A 12111-nucleotide genomic window follows, 5' to 3' on the forward strand; every position below is an offset into this window, starting at 1 on the left:
GTGTGGTGAGTCTGTGGGTCTCTGTGTGGTGAGTCTGTGGGTCTCTGTGTGGTGAGTCTATGGGTCTCTGTGTGGTGAGTCTGTGGGTCTCTGTGTGGTGAGTCTATGGGTCTCTGTGTGGTGAGTCTGTGGGTCTCTGTGTGGTGAGTCTGTGGGTCTCTGTGTGATGAGTCTGTGGGTCTCTGTGTGGTGAGTCTGTGGGTCTCTGTGTGATGAGTCTGTGGGTCTCTGTGTGGTGAGTCTGTGGGTCTCTGTGTGATGAGTCTATGGGTCTCTGTGTGGTGAGTCTGTGGGTCTCTGCGTGGTGAGTCTGTGAGTCTCTGCGTGGTGAGTCTGTGGGTCTCTGTGTGATGAGTCTGTGGGTCTCTGTGTGATGAGTCTGTGGGTCTCTGTGTGGTGAGTCTGTGAGTCTCTGTGTGGTGAGTCTATGGGTCTCTGTGTGGTGAGTCTGTGGGTCTCTGTGTGAGTCTGTGGGTCTCTGTGTGAGTCTGTGGGTCTCTCTGTGTAGTGAGTCTATGGGTCTCTGTGTGAGTCTGTGTGGGTCTCTGTGTAGTGAGTCTGTGGGTCTCTGTGTGGTGAGTCCGTGGGTCTCTGTGTGAGTCTATGGGTCTCTGTGTGGATCTCTGTGTGAGTCTGTAGGTCTCTGTGTGAGTCTGTGTGGGTCTCTGTGTAGTGAGTCTGTGGGTCTCTGTGTGAGTCTGTGTGGGTCTCTGTGTAGTGAGTCTGTGTGTCTCTGTGTGGTGAGTCTGTGTGAGTCTCTGTGTAGTGAGTCTGTGTGTCTCTGTGTAGTGAGTCTGTGTGTCTCTGTGTAGTGAGTCTGTGTGTCTCTGTGTGAGTCGGTGTTGGCAGCTGCAGGATGTCTTCACACCAAGGAGGCCGTGCCGGGCTGCGCCGCGGTGACCCCACTACGTTGAGCGGCGCCGGTCGCGGTGGCGGCGGTGACCTCACCGGGAAGGTCAAGGGGTTGGAGGTGGTGGTGGAGGAGAAGGTCGATGAGGTGGAGGTGGTGATGATGGCGGAGAAGGGAAATGCCGTGGCCGCTGGTGGTGACAGCGCCGGGAAGGTCAAGGGGTTGGAGGTGGTGGTGGAGGAGAAGGGCGATGAGGTGGAGGTGGTGATGGTGGAGGAGAAGGGAGATGTTGTGGCCGCTGGCGGTGACCTCATCGGGAAGGTCAAGGAGGTGGAGGTGGTGGTGGAGGAGAAGGTCAAGGAGGTGGAGGTGGTGATGGCGGAGAAGGGAGATGAGGTGGAGGTGGTAATGGAGGAGAAGGGAGATGAAGTGGAAGATAAGAGTGAGGTGGAGGATGGGAAGGGTGAGGAGGAGGTGGAGGATGGGAAGGGTGACGAGTTGGATAAGAAGGGTGAGGAGGGTGAGGAGGTGGATGGGAAGGGTGGGGAGGGTGAGGAGGGTGAGGAGGAGGTGGATGATGAGGACGAGGAGGTGGGTGACAGTGAGGAGGAGGTGGAGGGTGCGGAGGAGGTGGAGGGTGAGGTGGATGAGGATGAGAAGGGTGAGGAGGTGGAGGACGAGGAGGGTGACAGTGAGGAGGTGTTGATGGCCTCCTCCTCCTCCCACGTCGTCCTCAAGCGCCAGCGGAGCCTCACGGGGCGAGGCAGCCCCACGGAGCAGGAGAGAAAGAGGTACACACACACTTATACATATATATACATACACATATATATACATACACAACACATACATACACACACATATATATACATACATATACATACATACACACATACATACACACACATACATACACATACATATATATACATACACACACATACACACACATACATACACACATACACACATACACACACATACATACACATACATATATATACAACAACAACACACAACCGCCATTCGCCACTAAGTGGCGGTGACGTCACCACGACGCTTGTGCCAGGCCATGTGCACCTTGAGGCTACCACGTGAAGTGTCGAACACCCGCTGGCAGGAGGTCACGGGGCAGACCCAGCAGGTGCCACGGGTCGACTGACTGTGATGACCGAGACGACTGGCTGATGCACCACCTGTGCCCCCTACTGTGCCAAATTGCTGTGCTTTAGCCACCCAGCACTCCACTCGTTGTTGTGAGCGTCGCTCACAGAGGCTGATCTTGACACTGCTGGTACCAGTCATCGGCAAGTCCACTCAGCTCCACGTCCTCCTGTACCACATCACTCCATCTCTTCTATAACCCGTGCCGCGCCAGTTTCGCCCCCTTGTTCCGGCCGAACAAAAGCTGTTTAGGCATGCGGTGGCTGGCCATGCGGGCTACATGACCCAGCCAACGCAGCCTTGCCTGCTGGAGGTGCTCACCGATGGGACTTTGCCCAGATCTTTCAAGGATTTGTGATCCTTGAAAGATCTGGGTAACCGGCGAAGATGTTCCATTAGGGGAGTGCACGTTTCGCAAGCGTAGAGAAGGGAGGGAATGACCGTGGCCGAGAAGACCTGAAGCTTCCACATAGCGTTACGCAACCGATTAAAAGATACATGCCATTCGACTGATTCGGAGTGAGACCTCTGCTGTTAAACCAGAGACGGTCATAAGCACACTGCCCAGGTATGGGAAACTCTCCACTCTCTTCACAACTTCCCCATCACCGATTAGGAGTTGTGGGGGTGGAGTGTCCGATGGTACAAAATACCAAGGCAAGTGCTTAGTTTTGGTGGGGCTGATGGTAAGGCCCCACCTCTTAGTGGCACACTCCAGTTTCAGCAGCAGCGTCTCCAACTCCTCCTCTGAATGAGCAGCAATTACCAAATCATCGGGATACATAACGTGGTTGACCAATAGGGAGCCATCCCTTGACCGCACCCGGGCATCGATCAGCCTCTCATTATATCTGTACCAAATGGAAATTCCCCTGGTACAGCTATTGAAGGCTTCACGAACTACGTGGTCAAAATAGATGTTAAATAATGTGGGAGCCAGAGGACATCCCTGTCGCACCCCAAGGTGTACAGGGAATGGCTCCGACTCCCGGCCACGTAGTTTTCCCGGGCCCACTCACCATCATGAAGGTTCTTAATGATCGTGAGCAGAGGGTCAGGGACTCCGAAAGCACGAAGAACAACCCAGAGCCCAGTCCTACTGATGGTATCATAGGCCTTGACCAGGTCAATAAAGCAGAGATGTAGGTCTTTTTGGAATTCCCTACACCTCTGCTGTAGCAGACGGACAGAAAATATGGCATCTGTGCAGGACTGCCCTTTCCTGAAACCCCTGTAGTTGTTACAGTCTGTGCGGTCCCCCTTCTTAAAGAGGGGGTCACCAGGGCATCCTTCCAGTCCTGCGGAACCCGTCCAGTGGTCCAGACTGTTGTTATGATGTCATGTAGGGCAGTCTGTGCACAAACGCCACCCTCCCTCAGCATTTCGCTTGGGAGATCATCTCTGCCCGGTGCCTTTCCTGGTCTCAGACTCTGGATCACCTTCAGTACTTCCTCAACAGATGGCACCTCAGCCAGCCACTCACAGGGGGTGACTTCTTCCAATATTTGAGGCACCGCAGCCTCAACAGGGGCATCCCCACTTTGTGCCATGATGTTTTCCTGGCTGAGGGATTTCCCCTCCCCCAGGACCTCACAGAAATGCTCAAAAAATCTGCAAACCTGTTCCCTGGGGGTCGGAGATTGGATTACCGTTTTTTCCCCTAATGATGGTAATAGGTGTGGCGCTGCAGGTTACTTTTTTGATGGAGTTAAATAGGAAATTGTGATCCGCGACCACCACCCATCCTTGCAGCGCCTCACGCCTCTCCGAACCTCCGAGCGAAGCCTCATTCTCCGACGTGGGATGTTGTAGCTGATGAGAGTGGGCCTGTCGCTTTTTCTCAACTATCCTGAACACCTCCTCTGTCAGCCAGGGTCTCTGGGGAGGTCTGGACCGCATACCCAAAGCAGCCATTGCAGCTGCGTGAGTCACAGTCCTAAACCTCGCCCATTTACCCTCGACATCAGCTTCTCGACTGACTCAGCCCTTCATCTTCGACCCAAGATGCGCCCCTTCACGATGAGGCGTTACGTCATGCAGCTATAACCGCAGTAACCCCTCAGGTGTCACCCTGCCATTACACATACACAAGACAAAGATCCTCCGTATAGCCTTAACAGACTGTAGGGGCAAGTGCTGTTAGCGAGCACCTATGAAGGCCGGCACGGCACACGAGGGGGTGTGTGGCCAGCACCACGCCCGACCGCCTTTGTCTCCCCAGTGGCGATGTTTACACACCGCACCAGGTACTCATTTCAGGCTGAGTCGACCTACGGGAGGCCCAGGACCGGTTCAGATAATCGTCACTGGTGTTGGCCGTGAGCGGGAATCGAACCCGGGTCGCCGGGTTCATAGCGCAGCGTAGCGCTAACCGCTACACTACCGCTCCCCATTCACATACACACACATATACATACACACACATATGTAGTAAGTTCGAGGAGACGATGTCGAAGTTGAGGCACACTCTGTTTATTAACCCAGGGACAGGCACAATAGTTGAAGGGGTATCGACCCCTTCACCCGTACTATGGGAAACCCACCCTAGTACTAAGCCCCCTGTCCTGTTCCCCAGTCCTCCTCTACTGGGCTACGGGAGGCTGACTGATCTGGCCCTGGCAAGCACAGATCTCGGCACCAGCTAACCAGCCTTGCCCTGATAAGGGCAGCGGTCTGGAAGCTTTTGGGCCGCGCCGCTGGCTTACCCGGCTCGGCCCTTATAAGGACGGCGAGACCGGGGAGTCCCAGGGCCTAATCTCCGAGTCTTGGATCTTCACTGGTCAGCTTCGTGTCGAACTGCCTCGAGCTCTTTGGGTCTCCACCTTTTATAGGGATCACCTCCGAGGGCTGGGGGCGTGGGCAATAACGGATGCGGACGTCGGTGTGACCACCCGTGTATGTGAGTGCCAACACCCCTGTGTTTGTTGTCCGCCGTTTCTCCCGTAATAATCCCTACACATACACACACATACACACACATATACATACACACACATATACATACACATACACACATATACATGCACACACATACACACACATATACATACACACATAAACATACACGTGTAATATGAAGATGCATATTGTGTGTGTGTGTCTGGGGGGGGGGGGATAACTGGGCGATGGTGATTGGCTCTGCCGGCCTCAGCCCGCAGCCAATGGGATGTCGAGCCAGAGGCGTGGCCCTGGGGCTGCACAGCAACATCTAGAAGGTTCCAGGGGTGAGGCTGCTGATTGGATGGGTGGCATCACGTGGGCCACGTGGTGTAAGGGGTAGAGAGACACAAGCTCGTGGTCAGTGTGGAGAGCAGAGGTCGCAAACGGGTTTTGATTCCTTACCCCCTGTACCCGATTACCCGTACCCGACACCCGTACCCGGCCGCACCAGGGTCGTAAACGGGTACCCGTACCCGGCCGTACCCGTACCCTACCCGTACCCAGCTGGGTACGGGTACCCGTTCCCTACCCGTACCCTACCCGAAACGAGTGACAAACGGTTACTCACCGGTGACTCACGGCCTACCTGTACCCGTACCCTACCTATACCCGATACCCGTACCCTACCTGTACCCGGCTGGGTACGGGTACCCGTTCCCTACCCGTACCCTACCCGAAATGAGTGACAAATGGTTACTCACCAGTGACTCACGGCCTACCCGTACCCGGCCGCACCAGGGTCGCAAACGGCTACCCGTACCCGGCCGGGTACGGGTAGCCGGGTATCGGATACCCGGTTGCAACCTCTGGTGGAGAGGTGTGAGGGAGCGAGCGAGCGAACGCCACACTGGAGTAACGGGGGAAAAGGAACCCGGCGTGTGAGGGAGCTGTGTACATGGAGAACAAATACAGACCAGACAAAAGACACGATATCGTCCGGAGCGGATTTATGACACATCTGTCTCTGTGTGGTGAATCTATGGGTGTCTGTGTGGTGATGTCTATGGGTGTCTGCGTGGTGATGATGTCTATGGGTGTCTGTGTGGTGATGTCTATGGGTGTCTGTGTGGTGATGTCTATGGGTGTCTGCGTGGTGAGTGCCGCTGTGGGTGAGTGCTGTCAATGTGGTTACCCACAGCCCCGTCTTCAACCAAGGAGTGTGGTACGAGAAAAAAAGACGCAGTTCGCGGACACTGTCCAGCTCAAAGGTCGGTGTGTGCGTACGTGTGTGTGTGTACGTGTGTGTGTACGTGTGTGTGTGCGTACGTGTGTGTGTGTACGTGTGTGTACGTGTGTGTGTACGTGTGTGCGTACGTGTGTGTACGTGTGTGCGTACGTGTGTGTGTGTGTACGTGTGTGTGTACGTGTGTGTGTACGTGTGTGTGTACGTGTGTGTGAACGTGTGTGCCGGACGGGCAACACTGTCGTGGGCAGTGCTGTGGGGGGAGGGCCAATGCCCATTGGCCTCTCCCCTCATGGCATCTGTGACCACCACAGTGGCTAAACGGGGGCTCTGGACGGCTGCGAGGGGCTGGTAACCCCTCCACCTTCTATTAATTACCACGAAACCACGAATTAAACATAAACCTGTAACTAATAAGCTTGTGCCGGAGGCCCCGGGGGGTCAGGCTTTTATGACGTCTCCTGGCCAAACCCCATTTGGCGGAGCCAGGAGATTGAATCTTCACCCTCGGGGCTCCTCCAGAAACAACGAAAAACCATTGCGGTTGGCCACGTGGAATGTTCGAACGCTCACTGCGGAGAAGAGGCTGCCACTCCTTTGTCGGGAGCTGGACCGGTACCGCCTGGATCTCTGTGGCATTCAGGAGGTCCGGTGGACCGGTTCTGGCTCTTGAGGGGTGGGCAGTCCTCTACTCGGGGCAGGAGACTGCCAAACAACAGGGTGTGGCTCTTCTTCTGAACAAAAGAATGAAGGGGGCGTGGGAGGTGTGGGAAGCTGTAAGCCCCAGGATACTTTGGGCTCGCCGTCCCATCAACCGGAGGCGAGGAGTGGTGGTCGTGGTTACTTATGCCCCCACCGAAGACGAACATCCGTGGAGGGATGCAGGCAAAGCCGATGAGTCAGACGCTTTCTATGACCTCCTGTCACAGGTGCTGGCTAAAGTGGCCACTCGGGACTTCAATGCCCGAGTTGGTCATGATGCTGGCACCTGGTCTGGAGTGATTGGAAGGCATGGGCCAGATCAGCTCAATAACAATGGTAGGAGGCTGCTAGATTTTTGTGCAGCCCATGGGCTTGTAATTACCAACACGCTCTTCCGGCATCGGCGCATCCACACAACATCATGGATGCATGCCGGGTCCAAGCAAGAACATCTGCTGGACTACATAGTGACGGACCAGCGGATGCGAGCCCATGTCCTTGACACCAGGACCTACCGTGGAGCTGATCTGCCCTCTGACCATCGACTAGTCATCTGTAAGATGCGCCTGCCATTTATCCACTCCGGTGGTGGGTGTACACCCAGGATCCCATTCCAACCAAAAGTGGCCTGGTCTCAGTTAGCTGATGAAAGTTGCAAGAGAGAATTTCATCATCGCTTGCAGCTGGGGTTGGCATCGTCCCCCACTCCACCTGATGTCGAGGGTAAATGGGCGAGGTTTAAGACTGTGACTCATGCAGCTGCAATGGCGGTCCAGACCTCCCCAGAAACCCTGGCTGACAGAGGAGGTGTTCAGGTTAATTGAGAAAAAGCGACAGGCCCACTCTCATCGCCTACAGCATCCCACGTCAGAGAATGAGGAGGTTTACCGCAGCCTTCGCTTGGAGGTTCGGAGAGCCGTAAGGCGCTGCAAGGAAGGGTGGTGGTCGCGGGTTGCTGAGGAGATGGAATCTGCCTCAGTGGCCTGCGATCACAAATCACTATTTAACTCCATCAAAAAAGTAACCTGCAGCGCCACACCTATTACCATCATTAGGGGAAAAAACGGTGATCCAATCTCCGACACTCAGGAACAGGTTTGCATATTTGCTGAGCATTTCTCTGAGCTCCTGGGGGAGGGAAAATCTCTCAGCCAGAAAAATATCATGGCACAAAGTGGGGATAACCCTGCTGAGGCTTCGGTGCCTCAAATATTGGAAGAAGAAGTCACCCCCTGTGAGTGGCTGACTGAGGTGCCATCCGTTGAGGAAGTACTGAAGGCAATCCAGAGCCTGAGACCAGGAAAGGCACCGGGCAGAGATGATCTCCCAAGCGAAATGCTGTGGGAGGGTGGTGCTTGTGCACAGATTGCCCTATATGACATCATAACAACAGTCTGGACCGCTGGACGGGCTCCGCAGGATTGGAAGGATGCCCTGGTGGTCCCCCTCTTTAAGAAGGGAGACCGCACAGACTGTAACAACTACAGGGGCATCTCACTCCTCAGTGTGCCGGGAAAGATCCTGGCAAGGATTATTCAACATCGCCTTGCTAGGCACGCTGAGGAGAGGCTTGCGGAACCCCAATGCGGTTTCAGGAAAGGGTGGTCCTGTATAGATGCCATATTTTCTGTCCGTCTGCTACAGCAGAGGTGTAGGGAATTCCAACAAGACCTACATCTCTATTTTATTGACTTGGTCAAGGCCTATGATACCATCAGTAGGCCTGGGCTCTGGGTTGGTCTTCATGCTTTCGGAGTCCCTGACCCTCTGCTCACGATCATTAAGGACCTTCATGATGGTGAGCGGGCCCGGGTAAAACTACGTGGCCGGGAGTCGGAGCCTTTCTCTGTACACCTTGGGGTGCGACAGGGATGTCCTCTGGCTCCCACATTATTTAACATCTATTTCGACTGCGTAGTTCGTGACGCCTTCAATAGCTGTACTGGGGGAATTTCCATTTGGTACAGATATAATGGGAGGCTGATCGACGCCCGGGTGCGATCAAGGGATGGCTCCCTATTGGTCAACCACGTTATGTATGCCGATGATTTGGTAATAGCTGCTCATTCAGAAGAGGAGTTGGAGACGCTGCTGCTGAGACTGGAGCGTGCCACTAAGAGGTGGGGCCTTACCATCAGCCCCACCAAAACTAAGCACCTGCCTGGGTATTTTGTACCATCGGACACTCCACCCCAACAACTCCCAATTGGTGATGGGGCAGTTGTGGAGAGAGTGGAGAGTTTCCCATACCTGGGCAGTGTGCTTATGACCGGCTCCAGTTTGTCAGCAGAGGTCTCACTCCGAATCAGTCGAGCGGCAATATCTTTTCATCGGTTGCGTAACGCTGTGTGGAAGCTACCTGGTCTGTCGCTCCGCACGAAGCTTCAGGTCTTCTGGGCCACGGTCATTCCCTCCCTTCTCTACGCTTGCGAAACGTGGACCCCCCTAATGGAGCATCTTCGCCGGTTGAAAACATTTAGGCTGGCCTGCCTACGATCCATCTTGGGTTTAACCAGGCTGGATTGTGTGAGGAGCTCACAAATCCTTGAAAGATCTGGGCAAAGTCCCATCGGTGAGCTCCTCCGGCAGGCAAGGCTGCGTTGGCTGGGTCATGTAGCCCGCATGCCCAGCCACCGCATGCCTAAACAGCTTTTGTTCAGCCGGATCGAGGGGGCTAAACGGGCGCGGCACGGGCTAGAGAAGAGATGGAGTGATGTGGTGCAGGAGGACGTGGAGCTGAGTGGACTTGCCGATGACTGGTACCAGGTGTCAAGATCGGCCTTAGTGGAGGAGGCTCGTGAAGGACGCTACTGGGCAGTTGGAGGCAGTCGCCCTCCAACATCAAAGGAGGGCGGAGGAGCGACGCTCACAACAATGAGCGGAGCGCCGGGTGGCTAAAGCACAGCAAGTTGGTACAATAGGGGGCACAGGTGGTGCATCAGCCAGTCATCTCGGTCATCTTGGTCAGTCGACCCGTGGCACCCGTGACCTCCTGTCAGCGGGCGTTCGACACTTCACATGGCCTCAAGGTGCACTTGGCCTGGCACAAGCGTCGTGGTGACGTCACCGCCAATTAGTGGCGAATGGCGGTTGTTGTTGTTGTGTAAGTGTGTGTGAACGTGTGTGTGTGAACGTGTGTGTGTACGTGTGTGTGCGTACGTGTGTGTGCGAACGTGTGTGTGTGTACGTGTGTGTGTGTACGTGTGTGTGTGAACGTGTGTGTGTGTAAGTGTGTGTGAACGTGTGTGTGAACGTGTGTGTGCGTACGTGTGTGTGCGTACGTGTGTGTGCGTACGTGTGTGTGCGTACGTGTGTGTGTGTACGTGTGTGTGTGAACGTGTGTGTGTGTACGTGTGTGTGTGTGAGCGTGTGTGTGTGTGTACGTGTGTGTGTGAACGTGTGCATGTGTACGTGTGCGTGTGTACGTGTGCGTGTGAACGTGTGTGTGTGTGTACGTGTGTGTGTGTACGTGTGTGTGTGAACGTGTGTGTGTGTGTGAACGTGTGTGTGTGTACGTGTGTGTGTGAACGTGTGTGTGTGTACGTGTGTGTGTGTACGTGTGTGTGTGTACGTGTGTGTGTATGTGTGTGTGTGTACGTGTGTGTACGTGTGTGTGTGAACGTGTGTGTATGTACGTGTGTGTACGTGTGTGTGTGTACGTGTGTGTGTGTACGTGTGTGTGTGAACGTGTGTGTGTACGTGTGTGTGTGTACGTGTGTGTGTACGTGTGTGTGTGTACGTGTGTGTGTGTACGTGTGAACGTGTGCGTGTGTGCGTGTGTACGTGTGTGTGTGTGAACGTGTGTGTGTGTACGTGTGTGTACGTGTGTGTGTACGTGTGTGTGTGTACGTGTGTGTGAACGTGTGTGTGTGTACGTGTGTGTGTGTTAGTGTGCGTGTGTACGTGTGCGTGTGTACGTGTGTGTGTGTACGTGTGTGTGTGTACGTGTGTGTACGTGTGTGTGTGTACGTGTGTGTGAACGTGTGTGTGTGTACGTGTGTGTGTGTTAGTGTGCGTGTGTACGTGTGCGTGTGTACGTGTGTGTGTACGTGTGTGTGTGAACGTGTGTGTGTGTACGTGTGTGTGTTTACGTGTGTGTGTGTGTGTACGTGTGTGTGTGCAGAGATTGTTTCTGGATCCGTACTCGTCCTCCGAAGACAGCGACAATGACGACAACTTCCCAAACACACAGACTCAGTGACACACACACAGACACACACACACAGACTCGGTGACACACACACAGACACACACACAGACACACACACAGACACACACACAGACACACACACAGACACACACACAGACACACACACAGACACACACAGACACACACACAGACACACACAGACACACACAGACTCAGTGACACACACACAGACACACACAGACTCAGTGACACACACACAGACACACACAGACACACACACAGACACACACAGACTCAGTGACACACACACAGACACACACACGTACACACACACAGACTCAGTGACACACACACAGACTCAGTGACACACACACAGACACACACACAGACACACAGACACACACAGACTCAGTGACACACACACAGACTCAGTGACAACAAAGATCCCTTATATAGCCTTAACAGACTGTAGGGGCAAGTGCTGTTAGCGAGCACCTATGAAGGCCAGCACGGCACACGAGGGGGTGGGTGGCCAGCACCACGCCCGACCGCCTTTGTCTCCCTAGTGGTGATGTTTACACACCGCACCAGGTACTCATTTGAGGCTGAGTCGACCTAGGGGAGGCCCAGGACCGGTTCAGATAATCGTCACTGGTGTTGGCCGTGAGCGGGAATCGAACTCGGGTCACCGGGTTCATAGCGCAGCGCGCTAACCGCTACACTATCGCTCCGTGTCGCTGTGTGTGTCGCTGTGTGTGTCTGTGTGTGTCTGTGTGTGTGTCACTCAGTGACACACACACAGACACACACACAGACACAGTGACACACACACAGACTCACACACAGACACACACACAGACTCAGTGACAAACACACAGACTCAGTGACACGCACACAGACACACAGACACAGTGACACACACACAGACACACACACAGACACACACACAGACTCAGTGACACACACACAGACACACACACAGACTCAGTGACACACACACAGGCACACACACAGACTCAGTGACACACACACAGACTCAGTGACACACACACAGACACACACAGACACACACACAGACACACTCACAGACACATAGACACACACGGAGACACACACAGACAT

At 54.4% G+C, this 12111-nt stretch overlaps 1 protein-coding gene across 1 annotated transcript; it reads left to right on the plus strand.

The window, feature by feature from the left end:
• Positions 1–849: 849 nt before the first annotated feature.
• Positions 850–11784, plus strand: LOC133362133 (uncharacterized). Its single transcript, XM_061581087.1, has 3 exons — positions 850–1641; positions 6093–6162; positions 10963–11784. The coding sequence occupies exons 1-3, from the start codon at positions 857–859 to the stop codon at positions 11038–11040; spliced, it is 933 nt and encodes a 310-aa protein (XP_061437071.1). The 5' UTR covers positions 850–856; the 3' UTR covers positions 11041–11784.
• The last annotated feature ends 327 nt before the right edge of the window (positions 11785–12111 follow it).

The sequence above is a fragment of the Lethenteron reissneri genome, unplaced genomic scaffold, assembly GCF_015708825.2.
Source record: "Lethenteron reissneri isolate LAM-NWPU_2019-01 unplaced genomic scaffold, ASM1570882v1 scaffold_1382, whole genome shotgun sequence".
Classification (NCBI taxonomy): Eukaryota; Metazoa; Chordata; class Hyperoartia; order Petromyzontiformes; family Petromyzontidae; genus Lethenteron; species Lethenteron reissneri.